Source organism: Miniopterus schreibersii (genome assembly GCF_964146895.1).
Source record: "Miniopterus schreibersii genome assembly, chromosome: 6".
Taxonomy (NCBI): domain Eukaryota; kingdom Metazoa; phylum Chordata; class Mammalia; order Chiroptera; family Miniopteridae; genus Miniopterus; species Miniopterus schreibersii.
This window is the reverse complement of record NC_138107.1, coordinates 13,270,830-13,289,765: the sequence shown is the minus strand read 5'-3', so window position 1 is coordinate 13,289,765 and position 18,936 is coordinate 13,270,830. Positions and strand designations below refer to the sequence as shown.

Below are 18,936 nucleotides of genomic sequence, written 5' to 3'. Positions count from 1 at the left end.
TGGTGTATGAAACATGGTGGAAACAAAAAACATTTTGGAAAAAGTTTTGGCAGTTTCTTATTAAGTTCATCATATGCCTTCCCTTTGGGCAATTCAACTCATAGGGATTAATCCATGAAAAATTAAACATGTTCACAAAAAGACTTGTTTACAAATGCTCATAGCCAGCTACTAATGTATCAGCTAATAGTGTCCACTGTATGAGAATCTAGAAAGACCTATCCTTTAACAGTGTCTTCATATTCCTAAAATGTGTCATAAAAAGCTGAAGATATTTAATAGTGTAAGATTTATGTTATTTGGTGTATCAAATACATAGAAGTATGATTAAGTACAGAATAATAATGCCTAAAACTTTAATATGTTGCATTTAAAACGTTGGCACAAGCTAATATAATTTGTGTAATAAATTACAGTTTTTTGTTTCCTTTAAATTTAAAAAATTTCCACTAAAAAAAGAAAATGAGTTGTTCAAACAAAAGGTCATAGAAGCTTTATTCATGATAGCCTCAAATTGGAAACAATCCATATATTTATCAACAGGACAATGAATTATGGGCAATTACAGTACATTCATACAATGGACTATTACTCATTAATTTAAAATGGAACAGATTTCTAATAATCATAACATCATGGATAAATCTGATAGACATTATGCTGAGTAAAAGAAGCCAGGCACAAAAGAATATGATTTCATTTTTATGAAATTCTAGAACAGACAAAACTAATCTAAGGGGAAATATCTAAGAGCAGTGGTTATGTAGGGACTGAACCTGTTAACAAGGAAATTTCTAGTCAGTTGGAAATGTTCTATATCTTGATAGAAGGTGAGTTACAAGAGTTAACTACTGTTAAAAATGTAAAATTAAAATTTGTACCTTTCGAAATACATAAATTTTCCCTAAAACAACAACAAAAACAACACAGATAGGGTACCAATAGGGAAATTTTGGTACTATAAATCTGAGTTTCCTTACTTGAAAGGATTACCCCATAATAATCTACTTGTAGTTCTACTATTTCCTAACATCTAGACAAAGGCATACATGTAAAGTTGACATTGTACCCCATGTATTTCTATGTTCGATTCTGAACTAACCTGGTGCAGAATAAATAAAAATGATCACAAATCTCCAAAGAATATAAAACTCATTTTAGACAACCACAGTAATTCAAACTAGATTATCTAGGAGACATCACCTACCAACTTACTTTCATTTTCCCAGGTCAGAGACAGCAGGGTTAATAAGGGAAATTTCTAATATACTGAAGGCCACAGTGACAACACATAGCACTGAAATTCTATTTCTAGGTATTTACCTTGAAAAATACTGAAAGGTGTACAAATACAGGAGTTGGCAAAAGTAGGTTTACAGTTGTGAGTACGTGAAAGTTTATTCTTGTATTATTATTTATTTATTATTGTATTACTTGTAATACAACTGTAAACCTACTTTTGCCCACCCCTGTATGTACAGAGTGCTCTTTGCAGCACAACTTGCTATGGGGGGAGAAAAAAAAACCACCTAGAAATTCTTCATTTCTGACTTGATTAATAGGACAATCAAATAAATTATGGCTTGTCCATACTATGGAAACACAGCAGTAAAATGAACGATCTTAAAAGAAGAAACAGTCTTAAAATAGAACTCTGCTAAAAAAGAGATCAAGTCTTCAAGTTTTGAAAAAAGAAACTGAGTAAACAACTCTTCTTACTGGAATCAAGTGGTTCTTACATAGGAGAGCTTTTTATTTCCAGAAAGAATAGGAACAAAACCATCTCTGCCCCTCTGATATTACTCTTAGTATCTTATCTGACGGCAAAGTATTTGGTTTAAAAAATCTTACATATGTAGAATGGAAAATTTTCCTGTATATAAACATGAGTAAATCCTAGAAAGTAGCTGATTTACAATAAATATGATATTGCCACTAACCACAATGAAAATGTGGAACAGGAATGTGAAAGCAATTTAACTGAAGTAGGAAGAGCAAAATAACATCTTTAAAACTCTGTATTTTGAACAATATAACAGATATTTGCTCAACAAATATTTGCTGAGCACCTAATGCTTATGAGGCACTATTACACATGCCAAATATACACACAACATATGCAATTAGGAAACAATAGCTTAGAGAGTAGACTAGTGAGAGATGAGGGAGAAAGGGGTTCAGGCCAAGTCTACAATTATGTCACCAAAAGCTCTTTCTCCAGCCTAATTATGATTTTTATTTAATATTCTTTACATGTACTTCATGGTATAGAAAATAGTACTGCAATGCAAATTAATTTTCTGGTTAGGAGTCAAGAGTGCCACTGTGTAGTAGTTCCCATATTTCGGAGTTTTAGGGACCAGGAGAATGACCAAAGAAGGGATTGCCAATTTTTTTTGTAAGAACATTAAAAAACAAAATAAAACTACCTAATTCATTGCCTTTATTTTGTCTACTAATATTTTAATAATAAATAATCTCTCTCAGAACTTAGGAACTAAACAAAGTTAACTACAAGAAAAACTTAGTACATTTCCCCCAGTTTTTCCCCTCATTTTACTGAGAATAAGTGAAAAATTCATGAGACCAGTATTTGAGAATCAAAAAAAAGGTAAAATGAAAATAAAAAACCCCACCACACTGACTTTAGAGTCAGAGAACCCTGGTTTCAATTTTTATGACTGCAGGTAAGTCCCTTAAACTATTCTGTGCCCATTTCCTAAAAAGTTTATAGAAGGATTAGATGTGATTATATATAAAGTGCTTAGCATTAAATTTGGCACCTAGAGGGTGCTCAACAAACTAAAACAACTTTCACTGTTAAAATAAATTGTGGGACTTCCACATCTGGTTATGACAGAATGACTGGTACTGAACTAACCCTCCCACTGTACACAACCATAACATTAGACGAACACACAAGGCAGCTATTTCCAGCATTGAACAGGAAGCATTAGAATGCAATAACTAAGAGCAGGGAAATTCATGAGCTGAGCCCATGGTGGCCCTGCCTTTCACCGAGGGGGTAGATTCTCACCTGTGGCACAATGAGCTAAGCAGAACAGAAGGTTCTGCTGAGCTGAGACTAGATCAGAGTTTGGGGCAAAAGAAATAGCTGAGGGTCAGGACACCAGAAAGGTGGGATGTGTATAGGATCGGGGGGGGGGGGGCACGAGGGGGGCAGAAATCCATGTGGGGGTCACCAGTAAATGGGTTCTTAGCTGAGGTCTGGGCTGCACGTGCATGGGAAGACACTAAGTTTATTGGAGAGTGGCTGCTATGGAATTGAGAGAACCACAGAGACACTTGAAGTCTAGCAAAAGGACTTTGGAATTTGGGTCAAGATAGACATCTAGCTGAGATAACAGAAAGGCCAGGATTTGAATTAAGGACCATGCATTTTAAAGTAAGGCTTATTTTACATCTGCCCTAACAAGGAGTGGGGGGAAGGCCACCATGGCCCAGCAGAGTGTGAAGCCCAAATGGGGTAAAGGAGGGCAACTATGCAGAGCTGGGTGGCAGTGGCAGTAGCAGCAAGAGAATGGCTACATACTGTGATCAAATAAGTAAGTACTTTTAGGATGGGAACCAGGCTCATCAGAAGGGAGTTTCAAATATGCAAAGGAAGAAAATGAGAAAGAATCCTGTGGTGCTGGCCTGGAGCTGGAGAGATCACTGTAAATGCATGGTTTTCAGTAACTCTTTCAATATGTATCTATAGATATAGATCTACTGAGAGGGCCTGGGATTAGCGGCATACCCACATCAACAAGCACACCTTATTTCTAAACACCAGTCTCTACTAAAAACGAACCAGGTTCCTTGGAGAAATGGCTGATTTCAGGGCTGGGGAAGAGAAAATTCCAAGATGTGCCCAAACATCTTGTGTCAGAAAGAAAAAGGAGGAACTCAAAGAATGATGGGGACATGGAGGACAAAGACGACAGTGCTGAGGGCCTCTCAGGTCAAACCTAGATCAGAGCACAAGCACAATGGGACTCTATGAATACATACTAATATGAATACATGAATAAATGGAATGTTTGGTAAGAAACAGAGTATTTAATAGTTTCAAAATACTTCCCCCCACAAAACACTTACTGCTTACAGAGGAAAAAAGAGTAACTTTACAGTGAAGTTTTACAGTATCCCCTTAATCAAGTGATCAAAGTTGACATCACCAGTTACCAAACAAATCAAAATCACATGCTACTTGATAGGGTACAATGAGAATAGGTGACTTCTGTGGTATTTCTTTGAAAGATACAACCTGACTTTAATCATGAAGTGTATCAGACACAGCCAAATTGACAGGCATTTACAAAATAACTGGCCTGTGATCTTCAAAAGTGTCCAGATTATGAAAGTCAAAGAAAAACTGAGTAAATGCTCCAGATTGAAAATTAAAAGACATGCTTTGAAACTGGTTCCTTTTGCTACAAAAGACATTACTGGAACAAATGAATCTCAGCTTCCTCATCTGTGAATCATGAGGGAAAACTAGCTCTATTGCTCTAAATATCAATTAAGGATTCTAAGAGGTTTTTGTAAAGACAGACAAAAAACTAGATCTAACAGTCTTTCAATATATAAAAATATCTCTATTGGTATTCTAACCATGCTGATAAAGATGACCATAGACAACCAGAGGCCTTCCCCAAAATTACAAGAAGTCTTACAGGAAAAAATGTTATACAATGCTTCTATTAATAGTACACCCACACAATGGCTTATCTGGTTACATCAGCTGATACGAATAGATGTCAAGATTTTGTTAAACAGAGAAAGGAAAATTTAGCCGAGTATATTTAACATACTTCCTTTTGTGTTTGTTTGCATATATGTATGTTTAAGATAATTATATATAGGCCTACATATAGATATAACATTTCTGGAGGGATACATAAGAAAATGTTAACAATGATTAATTCTGAGAAATAGGAATAGAAAGTCATAAAGAAGACGAGCACTTTCCTCTTTATTTTCTACCCTTGTATGCTCAATTTTCAACGAGATTAAAAAAGAAAAGAAAAAAGTCACCCTGTAGCAGTAAGTACCTATAACACCCATATCATGGTTCCTAACTGCCATTCCCAACTAAAAGGAAACTCATCCTCGACTAACCTGTAACACCCGTTAGATCAATAAAATTTATAAGGTTTGTGTAATGCTATCTTGAAAGTTTGCTGAAAGTTTCACAGAAAGACCAAGACTTAGTCAGATGTTTACCCACATCTATACAATCCCAGATGTTGATAACTGCTACAACTGCTTTTCAGGATCAAGCCCAGGATGTTTTGCAGGACAAGGGGGGGAACCAACTAAAATTGCCTGAGAGAACCCTCCAGTGACCTCCTCATGAACTTTCCTCATTATACCCTCATTATAATACTAAAATCTCCACCCAGGGGTGGAGATTGCCATAATTTTTTAGTATGTGATATATGTTTAAGCATGTTTCCGGATTACGCAAGCACTGGCATGTCCCCACCTATACATGCAATGACAAAGTCTACCTTGATGTTTGTGCATGATTTCCCCTAATAAAGATGGATTAGGTGCTTTTCCTTGCTTGCTGGCTCACAATAAAGTTCCTTCTCATAAAATCATCTTTTAGCTGGCAACAACTGAGGCATTTGGGCCCAGTTTGTTTGGTAACGTGATTCTACATATGGGTCAGAGTAATAAAGAGTAAGCTGTGGACACCTTGAATCAGAAAGCAAAGAAGCATTCAAACACTAATGAAGGCAGTTAGGATAAAGCAGCTAGTGTGATGGGGCCACCACGAGCCAAATTTGGGAAAACATGATCAGAAAGAGTCACTGTAACTAAAAAACAATCAAGAAAAGCAAGGAAGTGATTATTACAAAAGTTGAGGTAGCATTTAATTATGGGGTAGAAAGAAAGCATACAGTGGGTTTCTGGGATGCTGGTGATGTTCTATTTCTTGACCTGGAAAATAATTACATGAATGTTTGTTTCATAATTACTTATTATACTGCATATACTTGCCGTGTACACTTTTACATATGTGTGTGTGTATATATATATATATTATACTACATAATTTAAAAACAAAGATGTAAGTTTTCAGGGGCGAAAAAGTCAAGTAAAAATAAGAGCCTTTAAGGAAGAGAATTATAATATTTTACCTGCAAGAGTATGTAGGCTCTCCTACTTTAAAAACACGACCACAAAGATGAGAGGGTTTGTTTGCTTGTTCAAGTTTTGGAAATCCAAATGCAGGATCTTCACCACAAAGGTACCATTCCATCGGTCCCAACAAGACATGCTGAGCCAGCATGTCTTCTTTCTGTGGAAAAGGGTTGGGACCCCTGCAGTAGATTTTGGGTACATAGTGGGCTAAATGCTGGTACACTTCTCTAGTGAGGTCCGTAGATTGCAGCCATTTCTTTAAAAAGAGAAAAAAGAAAAAGTTTTAAACAATGTCAATAAACTACTAATTTGGATAAATCTATTTTCTTTTAGGTACAAAAATAATGGTAAGTGTTATAAATTATTTTGTTGACAAGACTCATCACTGTATGTCTTCTTTCCAAAAAGGGGAAAATTTAAAACCAAATCCAAACTATTTTAGAATCCTACTTAAAGTAAAAGTAAAATTAAAGTGAAATGAACCCCTCTCCTCAACTCTAGAAGCAACTTCCTGTAGGCAGTACAGGAAAATGCCCACAACAAATCATCATACAAATCATTAGCCATTGAGCCCATCTGACTTCCTTTCTAATGCTTTGTTCAATTTTCCCCCCAATTTTTAAAATTAAATTATTTTCAATCACAGTTGACAGACAACATTATATTAGTGTCAGGTATACAACCTAGTGATTAGGCATTTATATACCTTAGGAAGTGATCACCCTGATATAGATTGTGATTCGGATTCTCTTTGTCAGTTTGCCGAAAGGAACAGCATGCAGTGAACACGAACAGCCAATACATTAGTTGTTTCTGGCTGATTAATAAGAGATGATATAGCACTCTTATGGATGTCAGTCAACAAGAGACTTTGTTCCACCAATATGGCTTCTTTCCCTGACCGACTTCACTATAAGCCCTTTCCTCTTTGCTCTCCCTGCTAAAAACAAAACAAAAACAGCCACTTTTTTCTGTCCCCAAACTTCTATGTCCAACTACCTGTGATAATTTAACTTAGATAGCTAACAGATACAGTAATATTGTTATTTACAATAAGAAATATCTACTTGGTCTTCTTCCCATTCCTGGCAGAGCTCTAAAACTCTTGATTTCCTAAGTGATAAGTGAGATAAAAGTGAAAGGAGTGTCTTTTATTATTTATAACAAGCCCCTTTGAGGAGTTGGCTGCCAGGGGAGCCAACCCAGTGATTAGAAGGTTGGAACTTACAGTCTCCACTTCCAACTCTGGGAGGCGAGAGGGGCCAATGATTTAATCAATCATGCCCACGTAACAAAGCTTCCATAAAAATCCCTAAATGCTGGTGTTCAGAGTTTCTGGGCTGCTAAACACACAGAGGTGTAGGCACAGGGCATGGAAGTTCTATACCTCTTCCCACATACCTTGCTCTATGCATCTCTTCCATTTGGCTGTTCCTGAGTTGTATTATTTTAAAATAAACCAGTAATCTAGAAAATAAACTAGATGTTCTGGCAAATAACTGAACCCATAGAAAGGGATCACACAAACTCCCAATTTGTAGCCAAGTCAGACAGAAGTTGTGGGTAACCTGAAGACAGTGAGGAAGGGGGAAGAGTTGTGGGATTGAGCCTTTAATCTGTGGGATCTGATGCTAACTCTAGGTGTACAGTGTCAGAACTGAATTGAATTGTAGGCCACCCAGTTGTCTCAGAGAATTACAGAATTGCCTGCTGTGGGAAACCCCCCCCCCCCCCCCCCCACACTTGGTGGGAAACAGAAGAAATAGTTTTTCCTTTCAGATACCAATTCAACATGTCTGAAACTGAACTAATTGATCCCCACCCCCCCCCCCCCCAGCCTGCTATTTTCCCTATTTTAGATACCAGCATATACCCAGGTATCCAAACCAACCTCCCCCTGAAAATATTCCTTCTCACCCCAACGTCCAATAAAGTCTTGCCTATTGGGCTTCTTAAATATTCATTGAAATCCATCCATTTCTTTCTCTCCATCTTCATAGGCACCACCTCCACCACCTTAGAGCAACACCCCCATTCCTATCTTTCACCAGAATCAGTGCAACAATGTTCTAACCAGTGATCCCCACAAGTCTTACCCCTCCTACAGTCCTTTTCCCAACCTGAATGATTTTTAAAAAAGCCAATCTGATCATGTCATTCAGCTGCCCCTGTACTGAGAATCAAATCAACTCCCCTAACATGATTTACAACATCCTTTGCCTTATATCAATACTCTCTGGGTCTCCTCCTCCAGACCAGCATTGGCTGCTTTCTCTCTGCTTTACAAGACTATTTTCCACTCATTTTTCAGATCTCAATTTATGTTTCACTTTCTCTAAGATGCCTTCTTATTCTATTCCACTCTCCCATCTCCTGTTTCTATATACCCACAGGTCTAAAACAGAACCTGGTCCCAGCAGGCATTTAGTAAAATCTGTTCATTGGATTACTATAAATATGTTTACACTCCTTATTGTCACATTACACTCCTTATTGTCACTCCTTACTGTGGAAAGATTCTCTATGTGGTTTTCGTGAAAGCAGAGATAAAGCAGATCCAGGCCTGTAGTCTCTAAAAACTAAACCAAATAAGCCCTACGTAGAGCATCCTTCAAACCACCTCCTTTCTGTTCCCTATTTCCTGAAGTCTTTTCCCTGTATTCTGTCACTTACCCCTGCCAAGTCAGACTGTATGTTTATTTGTCCTCCATACTACTTTATGTTTAAGTGATACCTAACACCGTAACACAACAGTGTAAGATCTTCATTTTAACTATTACTTGTACAATCTTCAACTCGCTTCCTTCCTTCTAAAAATAACATAGCAAGAAATTTCAAGTATTCATGAGGTGGTATTTATTAACTTTCTAGTCAATTTCACATTTCAGAGAACTTTTACTAAAATGTAAAAATCCTGTTCACAAATTAAGGGGTTGGATGGAAGCTTTATGCAGGTAGGAAGGAGACTAAATTATTCTTAAAATGACAGCACTTCTTGGGAGACAATCCCACAGGTTTAAGAATTCTTTCTCCATTATTTATTTATTTATTTATTTATTTATTTATTTATTTATTTATTTATTTATTTATTTATTTATTTATTTATTTATTTATTTATTTATTTATTTATTTATTTATATTTTTAAATCCTCATCTGAAAACATGCTTAGGGGAAAAGGGAAAGAGGGAGAGAAAAAGGGAAAGAGAAACATGGATGTGAGAGAGAAACATCAATTAGTTGCCTTCCATTTGCTCTCCAACTGGGGATCAAACCTGCAACCCAGGTATGAGCCCCTGACCTCAACCTTTCGGTGCAAAGGACTACGCTCAACCAACTAAGCCACATGGCCAGGCTCTTTCTCCCTTAAGAGCAGTAGCTCTAAATCAAAGTTACACACACACTTCAGTAATTATAAAAGGACAAGAAAAAAAAAATAGTCAAAGGCCCTGGCTTGGTAGGTCAGTTGGTTACAGCATCATCCCGATACACCAAGGGACGTTCGCTCTCCAGTCAGGGCATCAAGAAGCAACCAATGAACACATGAATAAGTGGAACAACAAATCAATGTTTTTTCTCTCTGATCAATAAATAAAATAAAATTAAAAAAAAAAAGGTAGTCAATGGTAAAAGGCAAACAGTTCTCAACCAACAAGCAAATTAGAATCTAATTCTCTGAACTAAAAAAACACTTTTTGGGTTACATCCAAGGGTAAATGTTCAGTTTTTCACCCGTTGTTAGCAAACCCTACTTAAAATATGAATAAAGACAGAGTCAAATTATCTTAAGCAATTTACTGTTTATGAATGAAAAATTAAGCATTAAGATTCAAAGAATTCCCAGGTGGGGACTAGAATTATCAGGGGGTAGGATCAGGGGGATCACTCTGTAAAGCATATCATTGTCTAACCATTACATTTTATACCTGAAACTAGTACAATATTGAATGTCAACTGTAATTGGGGGGGAAAAAAAGATTCAAAGAATTCACCTCCATGATCCTGGAAAATTATGCTTTAGGCAATATTAATTTACATTTAAAGATTCTGTTTTAAAAGCAGCTTGTTTTTATTTTTACGTTCCCATTTCTCTTAAAACTTCACTTGGAGCCTGGCTAGAGTGGCTTAGTGGCTGAGCATCAACCTATGAACCAGGAGGTCACAGTTGGATTCCTGGTCAGGGCACATTCCCGGACTGGGGGCTCCATCACCAGTGGGGGGGGGGGGCGTGCTGGAGGCAGCCGATCAATGACTCTCTCATCATTGATGTTTCCATCTCTCCCTCTCCCTTACTCTCTCTCTGAAATCAATAAAAACCATTAAAAAAAAAAAATCTTCCTAGAGGACTGCAGGTTGGTTTAAAAAAAAAAAAACACCAAAAAACTTCACTTGCCGCCCTGGCCAGTGTGTCTCAGTTGGTCCCCAGCTTGATTCCCAGTCAGGGCACATACCCAAGTTGCGGGCTCGATTTCCACTAGGCGCGTGCAGGAGGCAGCCGGATTAATGTTTCTTTCTCTTTCTCTCTTTGCCCTCCCTCCCTTTCTCTCTCTCTCCCTTTTTCTCTTTCTCTTCTCCTCCTTCTTCCCTCTAAAATCAATAAAAACATATTAAAAAACACACAACTTCACTTGCAGAATTTTAATAGAAGGAAAATAAAAGGTAATGCTTTCTAAAAGAAATTATGTTGTTTTGTGGCTCCAACAACATTCACAGGTCAAATCTGTTCAAGGATTTTTTTTAAAAAAATATATCTTTATTGATTTCAGAGAGAGGAAAGGGGAGCGGGGGGGAGAGAGAGAGAGAGAGAGAGAGAGAAACATCAATGATGAGTCATTGATCAGCTGCCTCCTGCATGCCCCCAGCTGGGCATCGTGCTGTGACCAGTAATCGAACCCCGATCACCTGGATCCTAGGTCGACGCTCAACCACTGAGCCACGCCTGGCTGGGCATGTTCAAGGATTTCTTAAACAAAAATATTCAGAAACTAGTATCAGCTTTCAGTTAAGAAAAAAATCAGCCACTGTATATAAAATACATTATTAATAAAACAAGCATTTCATTCTAAATATTATTTATCACATATTATTATAAATTATTTAAAAGATATAAAAATCTGGTTCAAGAAAGGCAGGTATAGCCCTGGCCCACGTGGCTCAGTTGGTTGAATATCGTGCCACGCACCAAAGGGTCACCAGTTCGATTCCCAGTCAGGGTGCATGCCGGGGGGTTGCGGGTTCGATCCCCAGTGGGTATGTGTGCAGGAGGCAGCCAACCAATGTTTCTTTTTCACATCGATGCTTTTCTCTCTCCCCTTCCTCCTGCCTTCTTCTCTCTCTAAAATCAATAAACGTATTTTTAAAAAAATAAGGCAGGCATATATTCCAAATTCAAAACCATGTAACAGATTTGCAATCCTTTACACACATTTTAATATCTTTAATTTAAACAATATATAAATCAAAATACCTTTACATGAGACTTCTATACCAGAGGTATTGAATCAGTGACTTGCAACAGCATAAATTAAAAGGGAAAAAAAATAAGTTGCAAAGAGAAAGTAAGCAGAACAACTTTCTGGCTGCCTTTCAGAATAACGGCTCATGTATTTCTCTAAAGAATAAAATCTACAGCTTTTCACATTAGTTCTCACTAACATAAGCTAACTATGTAAGTGTTTAATCAGAAAAACTATTGAGATTTCTAATTTGGTTGCATGTTAATTTGTCCTTATTTCAGACACCTGTGGCTGTGCACAACAGAGTAATAAACACTGTCTTATTAGAAGTCTTGGATAGGGAAGTAAAGAAACTGTCAACTCATTCCACTAAAGTAAACATGTTATGACAATGTTTCCAGGAGCTTTCCTTTTTTGAATGCTAAATTTAAGCCTGGGGATAGAGAGCAACTACAAACACAACAATGAAAGATTCCCTAGAAGTTAGGTTTTTATTACATTATCTAATTATTCTTCTATACCCAATTAAAATTGTATCCTTTAAACCCATTTGATTTTGCTTTCAAACAAGGATAAGCAACATGTAAATTAATTGTAAAACAACAATTGCTAGTCCTGAAATGGAGTTTTCTGAACTATATATTATTAAGAAATATTTAAACAAATTATGTGTTCTAAAAATGAAATAAAAGCATTTACAAATCAAAATACACAATCAAAAAAAAAAACAAAAAACTAATTTAAAAATAGGCAAAGGATAGGAATCGAAACTTCCAAAGAAGATATACAAATAGCCAAAAAACTGAGGAAAAGATGTTCAACATCGTGAGTCATAGGGAAATACAAACCAAAACTACAACGGATACTACCACTTCACACCCTACAGGATGGCTATAATCAAAAAGACAGTAACAAGTGTTGACAGGATGTGGAGAAATCCACATCCCTCATATTCTGTTGGTGGGAATGTAAAATGATGTAGCCACTGTGGGGCAATTTAGGGGCTTTTCAAAACATTAAGCATAGCATTACTATATGACCAAGCAATTCCTCTCCTGGGTAAAAGTCCAAGAGATATAAATATAAAAACATATTTTATTGTACACAAATTGTACACACATATTCATAGCAGCATGATTTACAATATCCAAAAAGTAGAAACAACCCAAATGTCCATCAACTGATGAATGGGTAAATAAAATGTGGCATGTGCATACAATGAAATATTACTTTGCAATAAAAAGGAATGAAGTATTGATATATATGCTACAGCACGAATCTTGAAAACATTATGTTAAGTGAAAAAGCCAGACACAAAAGACAACATACTGTACCATTCTATTTATATAAAATTTCCAGAATAGAAAACCTATGGAGACCAAAAATAGATTGCAGTTTGGGAATTTAGGTGAAAAAGGGGACTGACTGCTAATATTGATTGTAGTGACGGTTGCACAACTGTTAACATAGTAAAAACCATTGAACTGAATTGTGCATTTGAATTATATGTGAAACTCTTAAAATTTTTAAAGCAAAAAATAACCAAGACATAAAACTTCTAAAAGGAATATGTATTTCTTTTATACTTGGGGAAAATATATGTACTTCTTAAATCACAATCATCCACTGGAACATATTATAATCAAATCTGCGGAGCATGCAACATAGATAAGACTCAAAAAGTGTTGGAAGCCCTAGCCGGTTTGGGTCAGTGGTTAGAGCATCGGCCCATGGACTGAGGAGTCCGGGGTTCGATTCCTGCAGATACCTTGGCTGCAGGTTCAGTCCCCCACTGCGATAGGGGTGAGTACCGGAGGCAACCAGTCGACACATAGGATGTTTCTTCTCTCTCACCCTTCCAGTCTCTCTGGAAAGCAATGGAAAAAAAACCCTCAGGTGGAGATTAAGAAGAAAAAGAAAAAGAGAAGTCAGAAGGGAGGGCCTCTTTAATATCCTAAACTTTAAGTTACTGAAGAGAGTGCTTACATGCTTTTATTTATGAGGCATACAAGTTAAGATAGATGGGATCACAAATAGTCCTTCTTCAGAAGAGAAGTTATGTGTAAATAAAGTGTGGGAAAGATGACACTAGTGCTTATTAAGGAATTTTAAATGGATGTGATCCCAACAAACTACAGTATCAGAGTCTAAAGGCTATCAATAGCTGCTTTCTTTACTTGTTTACCCTCTCTAAAATTTACTTCTAACCTGAGAAAACTCTATTAATTCATTTTAATTTGTGATAAAGAGCTGTGGTGGAGCCTAAGCTGAAAGAATAGTTTTAAGTGTTATGATGTTTTAACTAAGTAAGGACAATAAACCCCTCACAGTTACAGAGCTGGAAGAGTCTTGTACTTTAATATTAGTTTGCATCTTCTTTAGGAATTTTCTTTTTGGTCTTCAGACCAAACTTTTTTTTCATCTTGTTTAGAAAAATATTTAAAAGTAAACAGAGCAAAAGTAAAATGTAGTTCAGACTGTGATCTTCACAAACTGAAATTAAGAACAACTTAATAAATTTTTACTGCATTTCCCTTCGTTTCTGCTGCTGCATCTTCTTGGGAATTCCACTAAACAAGAACTAGATCATTGGTCTCTGGCACCAGTTTTATAACTGGTTTCCTCAGGCACCTCAACAAGTTGAAGCTCTAACCTACTTGGTAGTCTGCACCTTTACGACTGGGAAAACAGCCAGTATCACTGGGCCAACAGACACAAAATTTGATGGGAATAAAAGAAAATATTACTTTGACTAAATAACAGATTAGTTATCAGTATGGGTAATAATAAGATGAAATGAAGATGGAAAATCACGATTACCATTTTACTATTTACTTGTAATACTGCTTTTTCTTTTTCAAATCTCTCTGATCCACGAAAGGCCAATGGGCGCTGAAAATCCTTAGGTGGTTGTAATTTTAAGCAGAAAGTAAATGAAAACTGACCTAGACTAAAAAAGTCGGTTAAAAAAAAAGCAAAAAAAAAGCAAAGACTTATCATTCAACAATGTATTTCTTTAAACTCTTTACCTCTACTCCTGTCATTTATTCCATCCACTCTGACTTGAGTGCCCTCCTCAATTCACCCAAAATAACTCAATGACCAACAGCCCCACAGCGCTGGGCTAAAACTTTGTTCCTAACATTCACTGTTGACTTGCCATCAAAGGTCACTCCCTTCCTAGTAGCTTTCCAAATGGAGGGCCTTAGAGGTGGGGCCTGAGTTGTTTTGGTCCATTCATAATCATTCTGGACAATCTGTTCTAAAGGGTGTTCCCAGTCCTTGAAGAAAGATGCCAAGGAGCTTATTAAAGTAATCACCTTCCAACTCTGCTACCTACACGAGCATATTCATATTACAGTTTCAGTACAGTACTTGGGTCTGAATGGTTTCAACCCGGGACATAACTGTTCCCACTACGCTGTGGCCAAACCCCACATTATTAATTTCTGTTTGTTGAAAGCTGCTCCCTCAAAGTTATATAACGTTTGTTCTCCACCCAACTACCCCCAACTCCTAGACAAAAAATTTTTTTAATCTCACAGCCTCCGCCACCTCTTTCTCACACTCAGTATAACGAAACCCTCCTTTCCGCACGTTCATCAACGCTGTTGACAGACCGAACCGGCGTCCAACGCGCTGGAGGGGCAGAGACGGAGCAGCGCCGCGGGCGTCCTCTGGCGCCCAGGGCAGTCCCAGGAACAAAGTAGGGACTCGGGTAAGGACGCATTTTGCGGTGGAGGAGCCCAGGCTCCGCTTTTCTCAGGGAAAGGAATCGGGAAGAAAAAGGAGGGCGATTTTACCCAAAACACCAGGAAGAGTCTTTCCCTCCCCTCTTGCAAGACCTGGCCTAAAGGGCAAAGGCCCTTATGTTGGGGACCTGATGGGAGCGCGGGGGAAAGGAGGGCCAGGAAGAGTTGCAGGTTCTCCCGGGCTGAAGAGCAGCTCTGGGGGCTGTTTGAGAAGAAAGAGGGAAGGAAAGAGGCCGGATCGGCGGCCTCCCCCAGCCGCTCCCTCCTAGGGGAGGCCCGAGGGCCCGACGCGGTGGTTACCCCGTCAGAGCCGGGCCGCTCCGGGATGCCCTGGAGTCAGGTCCTCCCCCGGGGCTCGGCCTGCGAGGGCCAGACGTCCCCGCCGGGTGCCGGCACTCACCCCCGCGGTCTCCTCAGCCGAACATTCCAGCAAACTCTGGTCCATGGCCGGCACCTCCGGCTCCGGCTCCGACGCCATCTTCCCTCGTCTTCCTCCCCAGCGCTGACGCCGCTACCGCCGCCCCAAGGGCCGCGGCCTCGCCACAGCCCAGGCGGCCGAGCCCGCCACCTCTGCCCCGGGCAGTGGGTCCGGAGCCGTCCGGGCGGCGGCCGGGGGTACAACACGGAGAGGAGCGCGAGGTGAGCAGGTCAGGAGGGACGGCGACCTCCTGCGCTCCCCGCCGGGCTCGACGCCCAAGAGTCAAGTCACCGCCTCGACCCTGCTCCCGGGAAGGGCACGGACTACCCCGGGCCTGGCACCCTCGCTCGCTTCTACCGTGTCCCGCACGGGGAAAGGGGCAATAACACCCAAGAGAGGAAGCAAGGCTTTCTGGGAACTGTAGTAGGCCTCGGCCGGGCCGGGAAGGATTGTTACCTTATAGGGCGCGCTCACGGTCCTTGTGGGAGTTGTAGTCCGCCCGCTAACGAGAGGCTGGGCAAATGGCAGGTAAGTGGGCGGGGCTTTCCTGCGCCAGTAGAATCGCGGAAAGAAGCGCCCACCTGGACAGAGGCGGAAGAGCGAGATATTGTGGGAACTGTAGTTTTTTAACCCCAATCCCATTTGTTCATTTAAAAAAAAATTTTTTTTTTGGTATCTGCAAATTCTAGAACAGTGCCTGGCTCGTGGTAGACACTCAAGTACTTTTCAAAGCCTCGCACGTGGTGGGCGCTCAAAGACTTGTCGAATGAATGAATTGCATTCTATTCCTACAGTTCTGTAGCCCTGTCACTTATCGTTCCTTCCTGTAGACGAGTAGCTGAAGTGAACATTACCCGTGTTTAAACGCTATTAAAGAAAACATTTCCAAACGACTTAGTTCGGATCACTTATCAAAATGTATCACAAGCCTTGGTGCAAAGGAAAAGGAGTCGAGTAAATGCAAAGATTTACTCTTGATGGGGACGTTTTACAGGAAGAGATAATCGTTAGGTTAGATATAAAATAAAATTGTGTCTGGTTACAGATAATTAGGCACTTGACTGACAGTTGGAGTGAATGGGTTTTGTAGAACAAGTCTTCGATTCCCTTAGACTTATCAGCTAATTGCTTACACATTTTACCAGGCATGTTAATTTATTCTCAGGAGGAGATTGTGAATTACATTAGGAAAAAAAAAAAAAAAAAAGTTGGGACATGTTTTTGTTATCGTCGTTAACAATACTATATATTAACCAAGTTTTTTTTAAGGAAATAAAAATTACCCAGAACCTCATAGTCCAAATAAACATTGTTATCGCTTTTAAAAATTAGTAATATATGTATAAGATTAGAAATTCAAATTCAATAGGAATAATTTTGAAGGAAAAATAGAAACTAATCCTTTTATCCCAAGTTCCTCTCCCCAAAGAAAATCATTTTTAATACTTTCTTATGATTCTATCCAGAAAAATGTATGCATACATCTGCATAGATATCTAGAATGAGATATCTTCAAATGTTCTTCTGTGTATTACTTTCTTCTTTGCCTGACTTCCTTGTGCTGATGTGCTCCCTAGTCGTAGTGAACTTGGAGGAATACTGGGATTGTTACAACCCAGAAGCAAAGATAGTACCTCTCTAAGGGTCCTAACAGAATTAAAGACAGTAAAATACATAGATTGTAAAGAAATGTTATGCTCTTAACATTATTATTTTCTTCCTCCTATTACTTTTGGATTGCTTTTAATGTTATTTTTCTAAATTCTCAAGTTGGATGCTTGCTATTAATCTTTCTCTTTCTTTCAACATGTACATCTAAGGCAGTGGTCCTCAAACTTGAATTGCTGGAAGATCTTGATGAGATACAGATTTCTGGACCCCACCTCAGAATTTCTTTTTCATGTTTTGGGTGGAGACTGAAAATTTGCATTTTTATCAAGTTCCTGGGCCATTTTCTTGGCCTGGGACCAACTTTGAGAATCACAGATTCATTAAAGCAGTGCATTTCCATTGTATACTGCTTTAACCACATTCTACAAATTTTGGTATATAGTGTTTTTATTATCATTCATTTCTAAATATTTTCTAATTTTATTATGATTTCTTCTTTGGCCCATGTGGTATGTTTTAAAATTTTCAAATGTTTATGGCATTGTTATCTTTTGTTACTGATTTCTCACTGTATCGTATGTTGGGCAGGGAACACGGTCTTTGTAATGTAGATTCTTTGGTTTTTGATGACATTTGCTTTGTAATATGGTCAAGTAACTCTTCAAAGCCATTATTTCTTCAAATACTGCCTTTCTCACATTCTCTCTATTTTCTTCTTCTGTAACTTCTGTTTGACTTCCTTTTTATTCTCTGTGACTTTTAATCCTTTTCATTTTTCCATAGTTTTAACTGTCTGTGATACATTCTGGGTATATCTTCTAGCATGCAGTTTTCTTTTCAGCTGTGTCTAGTCTGATATTGAACTTACCTACTGACTTTTTATTTTCAATGACTTCATTTCTCATTTCTAGAAATTATATCCAGTTCATTTTCAAACATTCCTGTTCCTTTTTCATAATGTCTTATTATTTACTTATGGTGCTAAATCTTTGTTTTATATCTTTAATGGTTTTAAATATGCTTATTCAGTAGTGTTCATTAGATTGTTGTACTTTTAGAGATCATCTTGGGAATTTTTCTTTTAATCCTCACCTGGGTATATTTTTTCCATTGCTTTTCAGAGAGAGTGGAAGGAAGAGGGAGAGAGAGAAACATTGATGTGAGAGAGACACATCAATTAGTTGCCTCCTACACGTTCCCCTATGGGGGCCAAGCCTGCAACCGAGCTACTTGCCCTTGACCAGAATCGAACCCAGGACTCTTCAGTCCATGGCCCCACACTCTAACCACTGAGCCAAACTGGCTAGGGCTCATCTTGGGAATGTAATCGTACTTTGTGTGTGCAAATCCTCATTTAAATGATTGTTTCCTTTTTGCTTGTAATTATGAATTTTGAGATCATCTTGACTTAGAATTAGCTGTGGGAATATTGAGAGGCCTGTGTTAGGAGCATGTACCTTCAAAGTAGTCTTCCACATGCTTCTGCAAGGCCAGGCATTCTAGGAACATCATATACTCAGGACCAGGCCCTCTAGGAGTATCGTA

The 18,936-nt window shown here is 38.4% G+C and overlaps 1 protein-coding gene across 8 annotated transcripts in view; it reads right to left on the bottom strand.

Moving 5' to 3' along the window:
• Nucleotides 1–16,963, bottom strand: part of UBR2 (ubiquitin protein ligase E3 component n-recognin 2) — a 93,210-nt gene extending 76,247 nt beyond the window's left edge. For 4 of the 8 annotated variants that reach the window (XM_081140956.1, XM_081140955.1, XM_081140958.1 and 1 more), the window contains exons 1-2: nt 16,237–16,963; nt 6,153–6,412 (exon numbers count right to left, since the gene is read on the bottom strand). In XM_081140956.1, coding sequence (XP_080997082.1) covers nt 6,153–6,412; nt 16,237–16,422 — 446 coding nt within the window. In that variant the 5' untranslated portion in view covers nt 16,423–16,963. Of the gene's footprint in view, nt 1–6,152; nt 6,413–15,762; nt 16,181–16,236 lie in introns of those variants that run through there. The other 4 variants (XM_081140960.1, XM_081140959.1, XM_081140961.1 and 1 more) reach the window with 1 other exon arrangement.
• Between the last annotated feature and the right edge of the window lie 1,973 nt (nt 16,964–18,936).